This window comes from Sabethes cyaneus, chromosome 2 (genome assembly GCF_943734655.1).
Source record: "Sabethes cyaneus chromosome 2, idSabCyanKW18_F2, whole genome shotgun sequence".
NCBI lineage: Eukaryota > Metazoa > Arthropoda > Insecta > Diptera > Culicidae > Sabethes > Sabethes cyaneus.
Genome location: NC_071354.1, coordinates 90625082 through 90648822, shown reverse-complemented (window position 1 = coordinate 90648822; position 23741 = coordinate 90625082). Strand labels below are relative to the sequence as shown.

General features: G+C 38.5%; 1 protein-coding gene across 1 annotated transcript; it reads left to right on the top strand.

Annotated features, from left to right (window-relative positions):
* Positions 1-10389: 10389 nt before the first annotated feature.
* LOC128735683 (sodium/potassium/calcium exchanger 3-like) lies at positions 10390-13352 on the top strand. Its single transcript, XM_053830166.1, has 7 exons — positions 10390-10414; positions 10636-10917; positions 10991-11127; positions 11921-12091; positions 12153-12570; positions 12624-12968; positions 13027-13352. The coding sequence occupies exons 1-7, from the start codon at positions 10390-10392 to the stop codon at positions 13350-13352; spliced, it is 1704 nt and encodes a 567-aa protein (XP_053686141.1).
* Positions 13353-23741: the final 10389 nt, after the last annotated feature.

Below are 23741 nucleotides of genomic sequence, written 5' to 3'. Positions count from 1 at the left end.
CTCAAACCAGATCACTACGTATGAAAACCCGAATCTTTAATTCAAACGTTAAGTCCGTACTGCTGTATGCCTGCGAAACGTGGTGCGTCTCAGTGGAGACTGCAAAAATTGTAGGTATTTAGGTACCGGTGCCTGCGATATATGATTTGTGCCTGGTGGCCTGACAACTGGATATCCAATGAGGAACTCCATCGTCAGTGTCATCAACGGCCAATAACAACAGAAATTCGTGAACGTAGGTGAAAGTGGATCGGACACCTTGAGGAAAGGAGCGAACGAGGTCTGCAGAGAAGCACTCGACTGGAATCCGCAAGGACAGCGTAGAAGAGGTATTACCCAGAGGCTCATGACGACGCAGCTTAGCCAACGACATTCGGGCTGTAGAGGAGAACCTGTCCTGGCGACAGGTAAAAGCCATGGCGGGTAACTGTCAGCAGTGGAGATCTCTGTTTTCATCCCTTTGTTCTGCCGGACCGGCGGACATGGACACATAAGTAAGTAAGTAAGTAAGTTAAGTAAGTTGTCGGCAGTTCAAAATGAATGAATGAATGAATGATTCACATTTGATTTTATTCTCTATTGTCGAAAATCGAGAAGGCAGGCGTCAGTTGGCTTCCCAAGTAGCAATTTGGGTTTTATTACACTCTTATGATGGCATTTTAGACCAAAATTGGTCTTAAAGACCACCATAAGAGAACAATATAACTCACATTATTGCTTGGGTTGCTTGCTCGAGAACTATTTCGAATAGGAGTGAAGGTCGCAACTGTTGAGGAAGTTCGGTGGCCAAATTCCGAAGAAAGCGAATGCCGTGCAGTGGATTCCTTTCGGAGGTACTAATTTCAGGCACTAATTTCAGGCACTATTGCAACTACCACGGTGATGGTAAAATAAAGAAGAGCGCGTTGTCGGCTTCGTAGTGTTGGGAAACCAAGAGCAACGAATCATTCAGTGGAGGCCTGCTGATAACCCTGTATAGGTATTGAGAATTAAAAAAATCTTCAACTACAGTTTGATTACTGTCTACGCACTGACAACCGACAAATCCGATGACTATAAGGACAAGTTCTATTACAGGTTCGATCAGAACTATGGAGAATTTCTAAACTACGATGCCAAAATTGTCATCGGAGAGGCAAACACACAGATTGGAAGGGAATAATTCTAGTCGTTGAAAGATATAGTCTTTATCCATTAACTGATGCTAATAGTCTTAGGCTTGTAAACTTTGCCACGGCTAAAGGAATGACCATCTTTAGCATTTCACACTTCAATATTGGGAATATTTCAAAAATTTGGATAAGAGTCTAACACAACGGCATACCTAGATTCTAAGGCTGATGTTTAGACATATAGAACGACGGGATTACAAACCGTATTTTTCTTGAAAAATGCCAACTAAACATTACAATGCATCTTTCATACAAGTACTGAACTTTTTGGTTACCTAACGTGAAGAGAAACAATACCCCAATTGAACGATGGGAGCGCCAACTTGCGCCAATGCATGTAGGTATAGTAGTAATCCATCTTAATACGTTTGCATTTTATCCAACCGTTATCAAAGCGTAGGCTGCTTTTATGTCTTGCCAATAGAAAAAAAATAATAAAACAATATCCGTTCCATTCACCATTGTCGTTACCTGATCCACTTCGTCTAAAGATTGATAACGTTAGATAACGTGATCAGTTGAGCTAACTTATCATAATTATGGTTCGGATATTGCTACTGAGCTCAAAAGTTTTCTGCTCAGTGCCGTATAAATCTTCCCATCGCTCGGACTCCGTTCTGAGACATGCACTCAGTTTTGGCCGATTCTTACTGAAACTATCGATTGGTTTAGAGTGAGAATATACAACTAGATTTTAAAAGTATATTTTTTGCATAAAACTAGTAATAGCAAATGTAAAAGGGAAAAATTCGATATTGTCAGTCCACAGCGGTTGAACTCCACATGGTTTAAAAGGAAAAAATTGAAGTAAAATATTAAATTAGCAAATATACCGGCGGTGTACTGAAAGTACTTAAAGACACTGTAAGCGTTCTTGTTGTTTGCTATTCAAGTGCTAAAAAGTGTCAAATGCCTATTGTTATTGTGTCTACATTAATCAACTCGATTGAAATGCCACAGTTATGCAAATGATTAATTTGGTGTATTAAGTGTTAAAACATATATCACTAGTAAGCCGCTGACAGGACAAACTGTGTTCAAATCTTTATCAAAGTATCAGAATTGTAGAGCTAGCTACTTTCAATAGTCATGTGGAATTCAAGAACTATTCAGCTATGCCAATATGTTTATGTTTTCCTGCTCGGAATTGTTCTCGTCGAAGTTCATTGCAAGTTGCCCGATGTTCAAACGGATGAAAAGTTGACAGGTGAGTTGTAAACAATGGTTGAAATTTATATTTAATAAATAAGATAATTAATAGTTTCATTCTCTTATACAACTGGAAAACTTGAGCCCACAAAATTTACAGTCAATTTGAATAAAGAGTCTTCTACAATTCCTTATTAATATCTCTATACGTACCTATTACTGAGCATTTAGGTGTAGGTATATTTTCTCGGCATCATCTTCACATTTCATCACTCTCAAACCAATTACTATCAAAAATTACCCCAGACTTGAATATGCCCGAATTTTAATTTCCGCCTTTGGATCCACTACATCAAATCATGTGGCTTGAGCGGCACATTCTCCTCATAAATCGGGAGCATTGTGACTTTGTATATCATACCAATTTATGTACAGGAGGTTTTTAAAGTTCATCATGTTTTGATGTTATGTAATTTTTTTAGTTCGAAACTTAAATACTTGTCTTGTCTTTATTGCTTTCCATAACTACTGAATTAAATACGAAATGACTCTGAAGTAATCCAGTAATCTGAAGTATAGAAAATGTAAAGCTCAAATTCTATGTTCGCCGAAATACTGACATAATTCACTGTCACCCGTTAAGGCACATATCAAACGCCAACATTAATTAAAATTAACGGGATAACTCAAATAGCTATGTAACAGCCATTTCCCTCTGAATTTTTAATCAGAATGTCTCATCCAATGTAGTTTCATCAGAAACAAGTGCTGAATTATTCTCAAGAACAAAAGTTAGAATGAATTCTTTCGATGGTATGTACCATGTTTTGTCCTACCGTGAACGCAGATAATTGCGATCAGCTCCTAATTCTGATCAATCAACTAAAATAGTCAATTTTTAGAAGATTAAATTAAAAACTATAGTTAATGTGTGAATCCTCATGGTCAAAGCTTGCCCTTGAACTGTGAATTTTAATTCAATCTTTAAAAAAATTGGCTAATTTGGTTGGGTGATCGGAATTAGGAACTAATCGGAGATACCTGCATTCACGGTACCCTAAGGATACTATACACACCATTCTTTCATTACTTTCATTACTTACTACTTTCTATAGGTTTCCTCTATTGTAAAGATAAAAAAATGTATTTTGTTGTCGGACTTGCTGCATATCTTTTAAGCGACAAGATGCTTAGGGTTGCTTGTCGGAAAAATTAAGGAAAGCGAATTTTATAACACAAAAGAAAAAATGTAGCTTACCATGCTACATCATATATAATTTTATGTCAAATCTGCCCATGATAAGGACTGTTTCGAAAAGTAATTAGCAACTTTTAAAATGATTTTACTCAAAAAAGGGTAAAGTTATTTTTGTGTTCGTGCAAGCAAAAGTTTGTGTACATATCTAAAAAAAAATGTGCAATCGATTTGTTTCGATTACTTTTTTCCTTTTCGCAATGCCTCGGATTGATCTTGAAACCAGAAAGAAAATTCTGCACACTTGGTGCACTGAAAAAGGTATTACCTACAACCAAACTGCAAAACGGCTTAAATTGCACCATACAAGCGTGAAAAATATATCGACAAACATGGAAAGATTTCTCCTTGAAGGATCTGCCTAGGTCCGGAAGAAAACCTTGTTCCAGTTAGCCCCTGATGGATTCTGTAGTAGTAACTCAAATGACACCGATCGGTATCAACGCGTGATTTGGCTAAACTGCTTGAAACAAGCATTGGGATGATTCTGAGAATCAAGGTTAGGAACACCTTAAAGTCACAAAAAAGCGTAAGGTGCCTAAGAAACCCAGAGAGCAATAATTTCGAGCCATAATAAGGGCACGGAAACTATAAACGGACATTTGGACAAGACATTTTGAAAATTATCGTATAAAATGGACCGAAAGGCCTCAGAATTTTATAAAATTTTGTATCACCGGCATGATAGATACATAGATCAATGGATCAAAATAATTTTTAAAAAGTTCGAGGTCTGCTATTTTTCTAAAAAACTTCAATGGGCTTTTTCCGATTTTCTAAGGCATAACTTAAAGCACTTATAATACTGGAATACTGACTGGAATATTCAAATGAACTAATAAATTTTTCTAGCTCATTGTGGTTTGCAAGTTAGATTTGGAGGGCTGGCACCGAATGGCCGAAACACAAATGGCCGAATCACGAATGGCCGAAATCCAAATGGCCGAATTTCAATAACAGTCACAGAAGGCCGAATCACGAAAGGCCGAATCACGTATGGCCGAATCACGCAAGGCCGAATCACGAATGGCCGAATCACGAATGGCCGAATCACGAAAGGCCGAAATTTTTCAGAATGCCTAAATACCTACTCAATAAAAAACCATGAATTGGCAAGTAGTTAACAAATATCTTTAATCAAACAAAAAACAAACTAGTAATATTAAACAAACGAAACATGCTTTACGAACACCTTTGTTTAGGGCTTAATAAAAGCGCAACTGCGTCAACAAAATTTTTGCTGCTCATTTTGTGAGCATTAACACATTTCGAGCAGATGTTTTCGTCTATTTCTCGGCGTGAATTCGGAACATCCCCCTGAAGAATTCTAAGGATGTTTCCCTTTATCGCCTTTTGCTCCACCCGCAGCTTTGTGATGATCCTGGTTACTGACAGGTGATGGGAACCAACAATGGTTGTCCATCGTTGGTGCCATGCTTCCAAGTTGTTTGTGGTCCGCGGTAGCTTGTCAATGACAGGCTTAAAATTTGACCACAGAGTGGGGTGAAACAATGGCCTGTTGTTCCGGTTCCTCCCACTTATGTAAGTATTCCGAAAATATTTCTTGATCATAAATACATCTTCATTATAAGGTGCGAGACGTATTTACCGTGTTAGTAACAAATGTTTCCTAGATGATTCAGGGCGAGACGGCCGTAGGCCGCGAGTGTGCGCCGGTGACCCGCCGTCGGAAGCGCCGGCCACTGCGGGGGGGCAGCCCCCCCGCAGAAACCACTACTATTTAGGTGCATGCATTTTCCTAGGTTTACTGTCTATTAGGGATAATCCCTTAGTTAAGTCCGAACGAGCGGTAGCGAGTAAGGACAGCATGTATCCAACGTTTGCGCAGATTGAAGGCTATGAATATTTTCGATCGAATATGACATTCGGCCATTCGTATTTCGGCCATTTGTGATTCGGCCGTTCGTGATTCGGCCTTTTGTGATTCGGCCATTCGTGATTCGGCCATTTGATATATTATGCCATTCGTTATTTCGGCCATTTGTGTTTCGGCCATTCGTGATTCGGCCATTTGTGTTTCGGCCATTCGTAGGTAATCCGATTTGGACGAGAACGCGTTTTTTGAGAAACTTCAATAATTGGTGTGATTAAAAGTTTATTGCTACTTATCCTTGTTCCAATTGATATTGATAACAACACTCGCACATTTAAGCACTCGACTTGTAGGTTTTAATAAAAAGCTACACGAAACCCGATCGTCCACAAAATTACTCAAAGCAAATGCTTGGTGTTACATTTTGCTTTCGAAGCTTGACCTTCTGTTTTAACTCGACAGACTTCGTAAACAGCTGTCAAAGTACCAACAGGACAATTGCGAGGCTAGTGCTATGAATCCTATTGACTTAAAGAAGTACAATTCAGTTACTTCTTGCCGCTGTTGTTTCGTGGAACAATTTGCAGCCAATGAGGTACATTCAGGTTTGGTGTTGTATTATTGTATTAGGGTAAGGAAGAAATTACATCATAGTGTTGGAGGAGTTGAATATCAACCAATCAGGGTCAACATAGATCTATCAAAACAAACACCATTGTTCGGTGCGATTTGCTTTGGTAGTTTGATGTCCATTACTGATTTTTGGCTACTAACACCGGCAAATATCTTCTTCTTCCAGCCCTCTTTTATACTCTCATTGATTTGCAGCGGATTAAACTTGTTTGTTCCAACTTTGCGATTTTTTTTCGCTACACACGTTTTCGCTGCTTTTCAAGTTTTTATCTAAATCCCCTCGGTATCGTACCATATACACCCCATCCGCATAATCCATAATCCTATATCTGAATCACACACCCTCTGTTGACGCATACCATGAGCTGAGGGGCATCTATGGAGTAGGTATGTTTTGTTTGCTGCACTCTTCGTGGTCCACCTGGGCACTAAGGAAGACGGTGGAGAGTTACGAAAGCTGAAGACGATCCCAAGTGGTTGTGGTGAAACATTTTTGTGGTGAATATTGTTGCTAACGTTTTTCTGATGTGAATATTTCGTACAGTAAAATTTCATTCGAAATCAATTTCTTCTCTAACCATCAATATTAGTAAGAAAATTTAGTAATAACATAAGTAATAGCATTGGATTTTTAATTTTAAACAGTGATTCCTGTCGGTCAGTTCCTAATCGGGTCGAGGTTTTTCGGACTGAAAATTTTTTCAACTAGCATCAAGGAACGGTATACAATTGTGCTTGTACAATATACCAAATATATCTACTAACGATACCAAAATTCCGTCTAAAACTAGAGAAAATATATAACAGTTTTCTGTTTGGTAACGATTGTTGCCATATGATGGTTTCTTTAATGGAGTGTTTTTATTTACGTTAATGAGGGTATTTTCAACACTGCTAAAAATGTTCACGGCGATAGAAACAGCAAAGATAAGAACAAATCCCCTTTACCTTCACTACCAAGATACAGCAAAGCACATACCTTGCTGATAGTCCTGTTTTTTACATTTTTCATGCTAATTTTGTATAATATAAAAATCGAACAACAATCAGAATGTTACTGAAAACGGAATGTAACACTAGAACCAGGACTGTTATTTCTCAATTCTCTGTGATGCGAATTCGTCAACCTTAAATTTTGTTTGATGTTTTGTTTTTGATAAACAGGTTAAGACCATAGGTGATTCATCTCACCATATCTTATATTTGCCTTTTACTTACTTAGTTACTTAGTTGGCTTGCCGTCCTAAGACATAACCGGATGAATGAAGTTTCTCCAATTTACTCGGTTGTGGACTACCGTTCTCTAATTCCTTGGACACTGTGTACTCTCCTCTCCAGATCTCGCTCCTCCTAGTCTAACCATCTTGCTCGCTGCGTCCCTGGTCGTCTTGTTCCTACCCATCTTATTTCTTCGCCATAGAGCTGTGCGAGTTCGTGGTTCCTCCGCCTTCATACTCCGTTCTCCTGTAAGCCACCGAAAATCGTTCCTAGCGCAAGTCTTTCGAAAACTCCGCAAACTCGCAGATCCTCCTCGAGCATTATACATGTTTCATGCCCATAGGGAACAATCGGTCTAATGAGCATCTTTCATCTGAACCCTGATGTATGGGCCTAGTCTGTTCGGTCGCAATTGCTTGTGAAGTCCATAGTAAACAGACTTCAACTGACCCAATCTTTTTTATTTCGAGCTTCAGTGTGGTGTAGGTACTGTTCAGCTACCGTCACCGATGTTCTTCCAATAATATACATGTACCATGTTATTGATGAACGGACGAATTGACTGAATTTGTTGAAGATCATGCCCCGTTGATATCCGCTGGGTTCATAACATCTTATAGCGCTATGTTGAACAGTACGTATGAGAGCATCACATTGACGAAGCCCTCTGTGTGATTCAAATGAATTTGACAATTCACAAGAAATACAAACACTTGTATCATCCATCGTAGATTACATCAGTTTGAAGAGCTTTCTGGGAAGGCTATTTTCGTGCATAATTTTCCATAGCTCGTTTCGGTCGATGGTATCATATGCAGCTTTGAAGTCAACGAACAAATAGTTCTTGCGAACTCTGATATTCACGGCCGAAGCCAGTTTAATAATCTCCCACAAATCTGTTCGCAATTGACGCTGGTCGGCGGAAAACGATTTGAGACAGCACTTTGTATGCGGCATTGAGAACGGTGATCGATCGATAGTTCTCACAGTCCAAATTGTTACCCTTCATGTATATCAGGCAGATAACCGCCTCTTTCCACTCCTCCGGAACTGTTCTATCTCCCAAATTCTAGCAATTAGATGGTGCAGACAATTTTAATAAGCTCCGCACCGATGCTATCTTTCTCGGCCGATTTATTGTTCTTTAGCTGCCTGAGATGGTCTCCTTAACTTCGCCTATCGTTGGGACTGGCACCTCTTCTCCATCTTTTGCACCATAGAAATTGCTTTTCCCACCGCTATGGTTCTCCACCTGGGCACCATTCAGGTGTTCATCGACATGCTACGTCCACCTTTTGTTTCCTGAGAACGATGCGGCTGCTCCAGCTCCGAATATTCCTGCTTTTCAAGCGAGCGCTTTTTCTTCCGCAAGATTTGGTTTTGCTTGGTCTGTTTAGAAGAAAAGAAAGTGTGGAAAAACACGTTCTGGCGTGTGGCACTGTGCAGCTTTGCAACCCGCGCAGCGTTCTTCTCATCCATCACTTTCCTGCATTTATCATTCTACAAACCATCGTTCTGCTGATTCCATGTCATATGTCCGATGGAGCTCTCCGCTACACTGCTAATGGCTGTTTTGATGGTGTTCCAACAGTCTTCGAGACGGCCTTTATCGTCGGGCTTCTTACTAACACAGCTTGGAGTAAGTGCGCGTACTTTGCGGTGACGTCTGGATGATCGGTTAACCTCGCGGCTGGATGGCGTCAACAGGATCTGATGATATTAGTGTATGAAAAGTGCCGACAGCCGATCAAAACGTGGTCAATCTATGATTCTGGTTGATTTAGTACCTTCCAGGTGTACATGTGAAGGAGTCTATGCTGCAAGAAGGTACTACGTATGGCCATGTTCTTGGAGGCAGCAACGTCGATAAGTCTTTTGCGTTGGTCATCTGGTGTGAGCTGAACCCTACAATCATCGGTTTGCGTTCATCCTCCTGGCCGACCTCAATATTGAAATCCCTGATGATGATCTTGACATCATGTTTAGGACAGCGGGTATATTCACGCTTCAACTGAGCTTAGAATTCCTCCTTATCGTTATCGGTGCTTCTGAGGTGAGGGTTGTGCACGTTGATGATGATGATGTTGAAGAACTGGGCCTTGACTCTCAACCTGCACGTGCGAGGATAGATTGGCCACCACCTAATCACCCGTTTCCGCATCTCATCCTTCACTATGAAAGTTGTACCCAACTCGCGTATGGTGCTGCAGCTATGGTAGATGGTATGTCCTTCTTTGAACGTACGTACCATTGAGCTCCTCCAGCATTGCTCCTGCTGCTCTGCGGTGACGAATTTGCGACTCTTTAATGCGCTGGAGAGCACGCGGAGCACTTGGAAGTAGAGAGATCGGTAGTTCCACGTGCCGAGTTTCAAATCCATAGCCCTTTTTCGTCGCATTTCGTTGCTCGTATCCCGACTAGTATCACCGCTAGTATCAAAACTATTCGCTCATCTCTCGTAGGTTACGTCGGCCCGTGACGCGTTCGAGATCCGCGGTGTTTGAGCCAATCTTCCTCTGTGGGAAGCTTGAAAGTGCATACCCATGGATAATTCATTCCTCGCAGTCTTTTGATGTTTGCACGATGCACCTGTGTCTGGGGTTTATCCAATAAAGTAGGGTTGATAGTGGTTCGTTATTATATCGCCACTGAGGTTTCATCGAACTGCTTCCACTTGACGACCACCTCGTCTCGATCTCTGTCTTCTTTTTGCTGCTTTTTCTTCCTCAGAATCATAGTCATTCTGTGATCCCTCGGTTTGATACTTGGCCGAATTCCCCATCTGAAATACCAAGATAATTTCACCTTCCCCGTCTATCAGTGGTATCTTCATGTTGCGAGTGTATCGTGTTCCATCCGTTCTCAGCAGTGCAAATAGGGCCTATTGCAAATGAGAGATTCTCTTTGTGTCTCCTCTCTTACGTCTGCCACGATGACATAGATGCATTCCAATGCAATTTATCTCTAACAATAGCTAGCTAATAACGCCAGCAACCGTTTCATGCAAAATTAATCCGTTCCAGTGAATTTGCATAGCTGTAATAAGCGGAAGAAATGAGTCGCGAAGAGAATCTCTCATTTGCGGAAAGACCCTTTTCACATGTTGCTCTAGCAATATTCGGTCGACGATGACGGCTTTATCACGTGATTGGTGTACGTGATGATCAAACACAATAGTTTTGGTAGTCGTATCTGAAGTATCAAAAATTAGACATAATGGCATTTGCGAAGCAACATTTTCAATTTGCGCTACTCTTTACCATGTCTTTCAAACATTGTTGTGAATCAGTTGTGTTAATAAAACATACTATTAATTTAAAAGATGTTATAAAAAATAATCATTGAATATAACTTTTTTCTCTTAATATTTCCAGTTTTCACAGATAACCAGAATAATACCGGACTGGAAGCACGCATACCGGAAGCACCGTTATTACATTATAACGTCTCGCAGGTTAACATTCTCAATGCCCCGTATGATTCCTTATCACTGGCTCAACTCTCACTGGACGAACGAATAGAACTGGAGAAGTACGTTTGGCACTGGTATCCATGGCGTCGAATCAACTATAAGGTACTGGAGGATGGCCGAAAAGTGGAACTGTTCTGCGACGAAGGATCTGCTATAGACAACTTGCCGGATGATATTTTCACACGTGAGTAGCTCTGTTCATTTCAACTGTAAGAGCATTAACGTGTTAATAAATGATTATGTTTGGTCATTTTCAGAGGAGCAGCGGTTACAGGGAGCAATTGTTCTTCATTTCATTGGTGCTATTTACTTCTTCTGCATCCTGGCTTACGTGGTGAGCGAGTACTTTCTACCGTCAATCGAGTGTATCTGCGAAGATTTAAAGCTTACACAGGTGGGTGTCAATGTTCATACTTGACATTTATTAATTTACCAACAATGAACCGAATCTAGCAGTGTTTCTTTGCGGAAGTCTTGGCACGAAGCGCGATAGCGTTGAACCGATTAAGATGATACGAACGCTTTTTGCCGATGATAAGACTTTGGTACACCACTTCCAATGCACATATCAATGCGATATATAACGCTATCCGTATCACGTTTTCTGGTTTCGTTACTTTTTTTATCGGGACTTGGGTATAAAGTTTATCATTAACGATAAACAAATTGGTGCACATGGTTGTGACTGCCAGTGTACTTTCAATGTACTTACCTAATTGCTTGAGCTAAGCGCCTGTTTTATTATTTTGAATGGAAACTTTCGAGCCATGGCACATGGCTTTGTTGATAATTTGATGCTAATCATGATCATAAAATGTTGCGTATTATTCCTCCTGGTTTCCAGCAAATTTGGTTGAACTCGTATCCGGATTAATTTTCATGACTATGTGCAATATATTATTTGTAGCGAAGTTTCGAATTTGCAGTTTTCCTCGAATACGTATATCAATAACTATAATTATAAATAATAATAATCACAATAATTTGTACATGATATTCAAACAGAAATTAGTCGAATGTGTCATTAATGACCACCACCTAGAGGCGATTTCGGCATAGGTAAATGCTGTTTCCAAAGACGTTTTCTTCTTGTAAACTTGTTGTTCTTTGAGTAGTTCTTCCTTATAATACGAAACGGCGTATTGGCATTCGCACTTCTTGTTAACTTATTTGTTTTCTATTTACAGGATGTCGCCGCAGCAACCTTCATGGCTATTGCTGGAAGTATTCCGGATTTCTTCACAAACACGATCAGTACGTTCATAGCGGACTCCGATATGGGTCTGGGCACCGTCGTTGGATCCCTGCTTTTCAACACGTTGGGTTGTGCTGCCTTGGCTGGCTTGGCCACTAGAAAAGTGAGGAATCTGTAGGCTATAACTTTTGAGTAGAAAATAATCAATTTTTTTTCGTACGCAGCCTGTTCAACTCGATTGGTGGCCCTTAACACGAGATTCCTTGGTGTTTGCGATGAACGTTGCATTATTGACTGCATTTGCATGGGACGGTCGTATTTATTGGTGGGAAGCCATGATTTTTGTAATTCTGCTTGCCGTTTACTTCATAATCATGTTTCAAAATAGACCAATAATGAATTTTTTCAAAAAATATATCGAAGTCAAGTGGAATTTGTGTGCACGAGTAGTTAACGAGATTGAGAAATGCGAACGAGCTGAAGCAGAAGAAGCAGCGCGATGTGGTCAGAGTGTCACTGGAGACAAGCCGGTTACCGAAGCACCCAGAAAGACCCTCGAGAAGCCAGGTACTCGGATGTCAACAGCGTCTGTCCTATCCGATCAAATGGCTGAAACACCATTGAAAGTTGGAGAATTGCATAGTGAGTTGAAATGTTTTGACGACATTGTTCGCCACTAACTGTTTTTTTTTCAGTACCATCTCGACATACAGTGGCAGTTCCAGATGAGTATCCACCCATGACCCTTTGGAAAGTTTCTCGTGAAACTTGGTTGCGCGGCTTCTGGTGGTTCTTCAGTTGGCCAATTCGTTTCGTCCTGATGTTTATTGTGCCTAACCCGGTTACCATGCGGCGTTGGTATCCGTTGACATTCGTTATGTGTATAATATTGATCGGATGTTGTTCGTTTTTTACGTTCTGGATGATATCGATTATTGGATATACCTTGGGAATTCCAGATATTGTCATGGGACTGACGTTCTTAGCCATGGGCGGTTGCATGCCGGAAGCTCTATCCGCAGTGGTTGTCATAAGATCCGGTAACTTGTTGAAGGGTTTATTTTTGGCATAAAAAAATAATGAAAATTTTCATTTCAGGTAATGGCTCAATGGGCGTTTCTAATGCCTTGGGTGCTAACTCATTAGCGGTCCTGTTTTCGTTGGGCATGCCTTGGTTTATTCGGACGGTAGCTGATGGTGGCGCTTCAACCAATGCGTATTATGTGATCGCGTCCTATGGAATGCAGTATTCGATAGTTTCGTTGCTTTTCGCAATTGCGTTTCTCTACATTACAATTTACATCGCAATATTTAAATTGCGGAAGCGAGTTGGCGTTATATTGATTTTTTTCTACGCCTTGTTGGTGGCATTCATGTTATTGAATGAACTTGACGTCTTCTTCCATTCAGGTGAACAATGTTGACAGGAAGAGTCTGTTTATTGCTCGAATTCGAATTAAAGACACCGTTGTAGTAGTATTTGCAGCCAAACTGTTTTGTTTGCAGTTGAGCAAAGCACTGTTAGCTGTTAGGAATAAATGATACTCAACTGCTGAATATTCGTAGGTTAGTGACTTATTATTTACTGGTTAAATGTAGTTTAGTACTTCTTGAAACTTGGCCATAAAACGATGTGATATTTTTACAATGAACTAAATATTATGTTGTAAACACATACCTGTAACGTTTGTTGTATTCAACCCTCTCTCTTAAACTTCGTATTTTTTGTAATCACATGCCAATAAACATTTGTGTCAAGTTTAAAATTTCAAAGCCGCAATAAAATCAAACACACTGGCTACCTGAAAAACGTCATATTGCACATTGGACTTTAAAGATACTTATTTTATAGCCGTTTAATGCTTTTGAGACAAGCATTGTTCAAAATGCAATACTACTTCCAAAGGACATTTTTGACCACCTGATCTCATTTTAAGCTAGCGAGGTGCATTAGAAGTGAAAAGATATTAGTTGTAATTATTAAACAACTAAATTAGATAAATACGCGCTTCCTATGTTGGTCTTCATTGCTTATTACTAGCACTATTCTTTAAACCAAAATCTTCCTAGGAATTTAAGAGCCTAAGTTGATATATTGAATGCTGCTGGTAGAGCTAAGCTGTCCATGATTCCATAGTTAACGTAAAAGCCAAAATGGCCAAGTTGTACTTTTTCAGTATTATGCATTCTAAACCATGAAATACACATGCTCAATACTCGAATAAAAAAAATCTCTAAAATATTCGAGAAATATTGAAAATACTGTTACTCTGCCTTCGTCATTGGCATTACTACCAGCATCATAAATTAGCACAGAAACATAGTTTTCTCTAAGTTTTGGATCAAATGTTCAACACAACGTCTGTTGTAAACCGGAAAATGCATTTTTCATATATAACAAACATGAAATAAAAATTCAAAACCTCATCGGTACTACATCATCGTGTTCGTTAGAATATCCTCTATCTGGTGAAGCATAGCATCAAACTATTACATTCCTTAACGGCAACCAGTGAACACTGAAAAAATGTGAAAAAATAGATTTCCATTTTTTTTTGCTTACTGTTAAAGTTTTACGTAGAAATTTTTGCATTATTTCATTATTTATACGGTTAGTACATCTTCGCTTTTCGTAATTATTAAGTACGTATGATATGTATTTACTAAAACAAAGTTGAAATACACTGATTTATTTTTATTTATTTATTTATTAACATCACCAAAGCACAATCGTCCTAATGATGTTTAGGTTTCTTAAGGTTTAAACATGCGTCATTGGTTTCTGGGCGTCTGTCAGAACACAACGGCAAATTTTCGTAAACATATATTTTGTTTTGAGCATAAAAGCTGCATTTGAAATCGCAGAAATCAATGGCACATGTTTGAACCTTAAACTAATAACAGTCACAGTTAAGTAAACTTTAAAAAATATGCACAAATTTACTTATTCGTCATTTGTAGAGAAACTACAGAAAAGTTACGACGGATTGTTTTACGCAACAAATTAAAATCGGAAACGGTTGCGACTCTATTAAAAACTTGTTGTAGGGTTTATTTCTAATTCCCGTCGTAGTAAGGAAAGTAACGCTAATTTTCATCATTTCTTAGGTGGATTTGATGAGTACTTCAAAAGTTCTTGTGCTGATTTGACTCAAATACATTCACCTTCCGATCCGTGTACTTTGAATTCACTAAAAAGCGATTAGTAGTAAAGCATTTTATTGAAAATACGCAACTGACTTTATTTCTTAAATTCGTCGTACCGTTTTAAAATCCGTCCATCAAAATTTTTCATCGTCCGAATTAAAAATCACAATAATGTTTACGAAGCTAGCGCGCATATATTTGTGGAGGACGGCATGACAAATGTTATTCTGCGAAATTTCTGCTGGTCATGCAAGTTTTCCCGGCTGCTAAATAACGACAATGCGTTGCGTGAGTTGTTTTCATTTTATGAATGACGGAAACTGAAACGATTAGTCGACATTTTCTTCTTCGTCGCACAAAAAAAACAAAGGAAATTTGACTGCTAGGAATTCTTTAATGATAAAAAGCAGTTCAATAGAACTCAGCTCACTTTGATTGATCGCGTATGATAGTCAACAAACTAAAATATTAGGGAATAACTAATTTTGCATTGTGTGTCATAAAAATCGCTGATATTTTTAATTTGTGTTGGATAGGACGGGAATAGGCAATTACGACGAAGCAGCAACATACCCTATAATGGTAAAAACATAACTGTTTCATTCGCAACTGATGCATTAAATCAAATCAAAAATGGTATTACAGGTCGGACTCGATTATCCGGAATACTGAAAAAATTTCGCTCCGAATAATCGAATCTTCTGGATAATAGAGCCATATTTTTTTATTTTTCTAGTCGATTCTTGAACCAAAATTTTCATGATTATTTTTAAATGTAGTACATGCACTATACCAAATAAAAATAATTAAACCTAAATGGACTAAATTAAATGAACCACATTATGGAGTTGAATTAAAATTTCTCGTCATCTGTAGTCAGGGCTGTCCTGCACTGAGTGCACATAATTTGCTTTTTTAACTGTAACACCTCAACCACGCAAAATTCGAAAATGGTTTGTATGGTGCATTTATAGAGTTAATTATTATCCATAAGATTGCTGAACTAAGTATTGCTCTATCTTCTTAAGTAATTACGGCGCACTCCCAGTTCACACTTGGCGGTGAACCAAGAGCGCTCTCTGCGCACCACCCAGTGTGAAGTGAGAGTGCGCCGTAAATACTTAAGAGAGAGCAATACTTAGTTCAGCAGTCTTATGGATAATAATTGACTCTATAAATGCCCCATATATAACATTTTCGAATTTTGCTTGGCAGAGGTTTTACAGTGAAATAATCAAAATACGTGCACTGAGTGCAGGACAGCCCTCTCAAGTAACAATTTGGGTTTTATTACACTCTTATGATAGCATTTAAGACCAAAATTGGTCTTGAAGACCGCCATAAGAGTACAATAAAACTCACATTGTTGCTAGGGCTGTCTGTAGTAGATTGTAGTTAGCTTTTGTCATATACAACCAAATCCAGCTTCCGGAACAGGGCTTCGACCGATCCTTTTTGCCTTTCTACTATATAAATATATAGTATAAAGGTATAGAAATCACTCGGAAAACCGGAAATGGAAAGAAGGTCCTGCGGGCCGAATGTCATATACCATTCGACTCAGTTTCGCAAACTGAGCATTTTCTGTGTGTGTGTGTATGTATGTATGTGTGTGTGTGTGTGTGTGTGTGTGTGTGTGTGTGTGTGTGTGTGTGTGTGTGTGTGTGTGTGTGTGTGTGTGTGTGTGTGTGTGTGTGTGTGTGTGTGTGTGTGTGTGTGTGTGTGTGTGTGTGTGTGTGTGTGTGTATGTGTGTGTGTGTGTGTGTATGTGACGCTTTTAATCTCACTCACTTTTCTCGGAGATGGCTGGACCGATTTTAATGTTCTTAGTGTCAAATGAAAGGTCTAGGTGTCCCATTGGTCGCTATTGAATTTCATATTGATCGGACTTTTAGTTCAAAAGTTATGTATAAAAATACGAAAAATATGGGACTTCATTATCCCATAGGTCCCTCAACCGATTTGAACAAAATTGATTGCATATGAAAGGGGAGCCTTGCAAACCCTTAACTTCCAAATTTCATGACGATTGGACTTGTAGTTTGAAAGTTACATAAAGAAATGTGCAAAAATAGTATTTAAAACATATTTTTGTAACATATAAGCATCAATTCAATGAAAAACATCACACATTTTATTATTATTTGAAAATTACTGCTGAGATCTATCAAACGAAACCGAGTTATTTAAAATCGGACGATTCATTCAAAAGTTATTTAAACTTAAGCACCGTAAGCACACTTAAGCACCGTATATTAAACCGTTAAACGTGTGAAATCAAAACAAATGTTGATTGTATGCAATGTGTGTGATGTATGTATGTATGTATGTATGTATGTATGTATGTATGTATGTATGTATGTATGTATGTATGTATGTATGTATGTATGTATGTATGTATGTATGTATGTATGTATGTATGTATGTATGTATGTATGTATGTATGTACGTATGTATGTATGTATGTATGTATGTATGTACGTATGTATGTATGTATGTATGTATATAGGTGTGTGTTTACGTGTGTATGTGATGACAATTTGCAATTTTTAAATTTGCATTGAAATTCAAGAAAAGTGAGAATTATGTCAATTGTCTGAAGTTATTGAAGCCTCTTAGTGGAATACGAACTCTGAAATTAAGGAAAAGAAAAAACTTTTACCGACTAAATTCCACTATTTAATATTTATTCGCGACAGATACGTATACGCTTTGAAATAAGACACTGATGAAGCCTGCACGTCGTAGGTGAACTACGTATCAGTTGCAAATAAATATTAAATAGTGGGATTCAATCGAAAAGTTTTTTCTTTTCTTTGATTTCAGAATTCAATTGTGATTTTCTTCACTTGCTGTTGCTCACAATTGTACAAGAAAAGCAAAAAGCGAAGAATAGCAGTTAATTTAAGCATGTAGGTATAGTGGTGATAGGAGTAAAAATACTAGTGAGTTGATTTTTCCAAATAAATTTATACAAATTTCAAACAAATTTTCCGCATCAATAGATGCTCTTTTCAATCAATAGATTCTAGAGCTTAGAAATGTTATATGAAAAATAGGAAGTAAACTGCACGGTAGTAATTTTGTAAGATTTATTTTCGTTAGTGACATTTTAAAGAACAGATGTCTTATGACATGAATCATGTTTTAACAAATAAATCAAAAATGACAAGCACTGGAAATCATATCGATCATATTTCCCATTCTCAAGCATGTTTATGACGCAGCTTTTGCACTATTTTTCGACCTCATCTTGTTTTCCTAGCCCTCTAACGGGATACATTGGAAAAACGATGCGATCAAGCTAATGACTATCTTTTCATGAAATTACATACATTAAAAAGAAGCTTAAGTTTTGATTTTCATGCAAAAATAATTATCTGAAGGAGCGCCAGCTAAGAAAAAGTTCAATTTCTCTTTTTCATATCTAATGCTTTATTCAATTATTTTTTCTAATTCAGATACCTATATTGCAAAATTCAAGCCAAGCAAACTAATAGCAAAATTTTGAGATTATTCATTTTGTTGTAGATTTCCTTTTTCTTCAAAAGCGAAGCATAACAATAATTTTTCTGAACTCTTGTTTTTCAAAGATGCTAACTTTTGAACGCATGGGATTAATATCAAAATATCAAAATATCAAAATATCAAAGAATCTGCTATAAACACATATTTCTTATTGTCAATTCAAAACAAGTTTCGTAGGTGGTTCTGAAGCCCGAAAGTTAAGGCCGTCTGTAGACCCGTTAGAGGGTTAATTTCTAATTTTCTATATATATTCATTGAAGTCTGCAAAAATTATCTTTTGTGTCTACATTATTTTTCTATAAATCACGTAAATATTATAAAACTAAATAAGGTGTTCATCAAGTAACATAAATGACGCTTACAAGCAGGGCCTTTAATTATCACCGAATTTCAAACAAAACAGAAAATCTTTTTTCTTAGCATACATTGTTTTTTAAGCCTCTGAGTTTCGTATGTACAACTGCACTGTGATTTTCATCATAGTATACAAGTTCAATATGTCGTGAAAATGGAACAGGAGAAAGTGATTTTCAAACCCAGAAGGTGATATTCACTTAAGGAAAAAAACAATTTTAAATGCAGTAAATGAAAAGAAAAATCTTATGTCCAACAGCTGAACGCAACAGATGCTAAATAACAACATAATTTTTTTTTATTGATTTTCACTACTCAAACGTGAATATCAGTTTGTTACAATGTCACAGGGCGCTGATATTCTATATGCTCGTGCATGAAGTTCATGCTTGCTGTATATAGTTATTTTGTACGTTTGATCAAAGCAAGCAGATTTTCAATGCAAGGCAGACTGATAATCCAGAAGTTTGAACGTTATGCTGTTGAATATTAACAGCACTGCTTACAAGTATTTACGCACCCAAGGAAAGAAAATATAATTGCTCTACGCAATACGTTGTGAATTTTACTGGCAAATGAGGATTTTAAGGAATACGGAACGGATATTTAAAAATATAGTCAAGTTAATTATAGATGTACCTGATAAATTAAATAATGATTATTGCGGCAGTAGAAAGGCTAGGTCACGCCGCTAGGTGGATTAATACGGGTTTTTTCTACCGCAGTCACACCAACGCGCATTCAAGTTCACACCGTCCGTTTAGAGGTGGAATACGAACGCTATGCATAACACAACTGGCAGTTTGCTCAGTCAAACGCCGATCGCAAGCAGCAGAACGAACGCGCTCTAAAATTTGTTGACATTTTTGTTTCGATCAAGTTGCCTTTACCGTTTGGAGCAGCGAATGACTGCAAAACAGTCAAATGATTGGCAATCACCACGCTAACGAAAAGCAACCGCACAATCGTATGATTCAATACTATACAAAAAAACAACCACTACATGTGCATGGAAGAAGTCGGTCGGACTCCGTCCAATACAAACGAATATTTTGCTTGCGTCGGACCGACGTCCGGGTGACAAACTATTACTGTGAGCAGCCGATTTGGAGACAAAAAGAGAAACGAAAAAATACGTCACCGTATGCTTCCAGTCAGTTTGCAGTTTATATTCTCAAAGCGCAAAGCAAAACGGGAGATCGACTGTTTGCTTTTGCTGAGATGCCGCATGAATTGTAAGACGGCAGCAGCGCAAGCGGGAGATTGACTGGTTTCAAAAAACAGTCAAATGATCGTTCAAAAAGCGGAGTTTGAATGCGGAAAGTTCGCATTCACGGCAGTCACATTCAACTTGCGATCCCTTTTCAAGCCCTGTTCCGGAATATAGATTATTGTCTCGACAAAATATTGCCTGTCCAATAAATTGGTGTAGTTCTTATTTATCACTTTATCTATTACTGTCACTAGCATGCCTTCTTGAAAATCTTTGGTAAAAGTATCGAATTGGAACCGTTCCAAAAAATATTAAAAAATATTTATCCCTATCGGTTAGTCGTATTTCAAGTTGTTTTCTGGACATGGTGATGTCAATACTGTTAGCCTATAACTGCTCAGCTGTTGGGGAGGGGCAATGCAGATGGGGAATAGGGTGTGAGTCTCTGGGCTAAATTAATACAGGCACGTAACTTCACTCGGGGACAGCAATAGCCGAAGCAAACCACTTTTCACGGATAACGTGTTCGTTGTTAAACTGGGCGTTTCACCATCCCCGGCATAGAGCGTGCCAGTATGGTTAGCCTCGCCTTGGTTAGTGGGATGATTCTGGCGTGGACTGGCTTCAACCGCCCCGCAACATAGTGTCGATCTCCGGTATGGCTGGCTTTTGAAAGCAACCGATATGTGCTGATGGTGGACGAAGTCGATCGTTATCGCCACGGATGAAGGCAGTGAAGGTAATTTAAACGATCCGATATCTGTGAATACCAGAATAGAGAATAAAAGGCCCCTCAAGGACCTATTCGAGGGGATTAGCTATCATATAACTTCAGCCTTAAATTTAGCCTTCCGTACCACCAGCAACGTTTTTTTGTGAACTTAATTTCTAATTTAAATTACCTTTTTGTTTCTACTATTTTTGGCACTATTACTTTCACTTATTTGATTTGCTATCAATCAAATCAATTTGTATGAGTGATTTTCTTCTTCACACCTTGCCTATAAGTTTTACTTCACACCTTACCTATCAGTCTTTAATATCACATATTAACAATACAGGCCATTTTATCTATTAACAATTACTTCTTTTACAATTTACACAAAACATTATACAGATAGAGATAATATAAATTTACACAAAACTTCTCGTATCGAACACCGCGCGCACTTCTAACTTCGGTTAGCTTCCGAGATCGAATAATTCCTAATTATTTGAGTAGAGCCTTTTTAAAGCTTCGGTCAGTTTGGATTCGGGTTTTCAAAAGCTTTCCGATTCCAAACAATAGGCCGTTTTTGGACAATTCCCTCGGTAGTGTCATCCTGTAGTATTGAATACCTTGGTTACATCTTCGACGTATCTGTACGCGGCTATGTAAGAGTGATCCGTCCGCCCGCAGGCTTGGATGGTTATCACCCATACTGTTGCGAATCTTCGTGGATGTATTAAGGAAGCTTACCACCGTGAGTTACCGCTCCGTCCGCAGACATGGAGTGTTATAACCCATACCATTTGGTACCATTTGGTCGAGCCGTCCCGTCTGAGTTACCGATCCGTCTATAAGACGTGGAGCGTTATCACCCACACAGATGACAGCTCGCCCAGCGATGGGTACTCGCTATCCACATCGGAGCAAACTTTCCTCTCGGAATCATCTCTCCGTCCGAAGACTTGGAGAGCTATCACTCCAACTGTCGACAGTTTGCTCAGAGGTGGACTTAGAAAGGGGCGTTTTCGAGCAGTTTGAAATAGCATACTAAATTGGCGCAGACAATACAAAAACTTGTAACCATCGGTTACAATACTTTCACAATGCTGAATTTTATGGTATTCTGGTACTCGTCGGCTCAAACCGGGACGATAATTTTGAAAAAAGCCTAAATAACACCCACACCCCTCCCTTCCCCTACCAGTTCAATTACACTAAGGTTTATTTTTACACGGTTCGTTTTTTTTATTACTCAAGAGCAGTGCAACTTAGGAACCATTTACAAAATACGTAACGAATGTCGGACCCCTCCCAAATGCACTGAGTGATAAGCGAATGGTTCTTAAGCTACCATGTTCTTAACCTTTCGTTACTCGCGCCAACTTTGATTTAGAGGCATGCTTAAACCTAATAGATTATGTAGTATATTACAGACGGTAGGCCCTGCAACTCTTCTGCCCACTAACAGCTGGCAGCAATGCCTACCACCAAAGACAGTCTACTCTCTGAAAAGCTTATAAGCCCAAGGCTTTTTTATTGAAAAGCGGCACATTTGTTTATCATATATAATATGGGCGATTTATGACACCGACACCAAACATTTAAATATTTTAAATATTTTCAAAATCTATTTTTGTTATCGAATCACGGTGTGGACCCCATTCTAACGGGTGACAACTAAAATTTTGGAATTTTTTTCACAAGCCAAAAAAAGACAAAGATACTTTAAGAAGATCTGAGTTACCAAAATCTAAGGTACATTGTCCATTGTTAAAAAAAAATTAGTGTTCTTTTGAAAATGGTCCGTAATCGGTGAAGCATCCGTTTGATGTCGGAACAAAAGCGTTGTACGACCACCATGTCAACTTTGCGAATGCATCTCTTGATTCTACCAATCAACTGTTTGCAATTCGTGGCTCTCCAGTTATTGTTGCACACCAAGGAACTCAAAATCCCGAAGAAATCTTCGATTGGGCGCACTAAGACAGATTTATCAGGTCGTGTTTTTGGGCACAAATGGGATCGAATATTCAGGAACGAATATGTTTTTTGAAGTAATGCGATGATGCTCTATCCGGCCAAAACACATATTGTCCATCTGCATGATGTTTTTGTAGAAACGGGATCAAAATTTCCTTCAAATATTCGGCTGGTGCACATCTTGATTGATTGCCCAAACCAGAGGGCCTGTTGTTTGATGAGAAAGAGAACGATGTCCTTCTGTGTCCATAATTTTGGCTGGTCTTCCATTACCTTACTTGCGACTAGTTGTTGGGGATCTTAGGATATGGTAAACAGTCGAAGCCGGAACATATTCGCTTTTTAAATGTTGTACCGTATACTTTTTGCCTAGATTTCTGTGGCAGCTCGTAGAAGTGTACAACGCGTTCGCGAAATGCTTCTTATTTTTGCGCCATTATGGGCAAAATTGGGCAAGCATAAACAAAGGTGCCTCGAAAAAATTCCAAAATTTTAGTTGTCACCCGTTACATTACTGTTCGTTTGGGTTAAAAACATTAATCCATGTGTGTAACATCCAGTTCGATTCGGTTTGGGAAATCAGTCCGGTCACACCATGGTGCTCTATCATTTCCTGAAACGAAATCAACCTCCCGATCAGAAGGATAAAAAAAATCTAACCACAGTCTGCTTTTTCCAACGTACGTTGATACTTACGAAACTTTTCAAGATTTTAACAAAAATGTATCAAAGTCGGTTACTCAACAATTACTTACATTTGGATTATTTTGATTAGTTTGATTAACTGTCGCAGCATGTTGGTTGAAATCATAATTCATAATTCAATCCCTGCCATAATGACTATCAACACTATTTGAGATTGAAAATAGATAATACCTAATT

Bases quoted from the DNA above. Each gene is read 5' to 3' on its own strand.
- LOC128735683 (XM_053830166.1), top strand. From the start codon at position 10,390: ATGACGGCTTTATCACGTGATTGGT. The intron at 11,128-11,920 runs GTGGGTGTCAAT...TTCTATTTACAG, and splicing joins AAGATTTAAAGCTTACACAG to GATGTCGCCGCAGCAACCTT. The intron at 12,092-12,152 runs GTGAGGAATCTG...TTTCGTACGCAG, and splicing joins CTGGCTTGGCCACTAGAAAA to CCTGTTCAACTCGATTGGTG.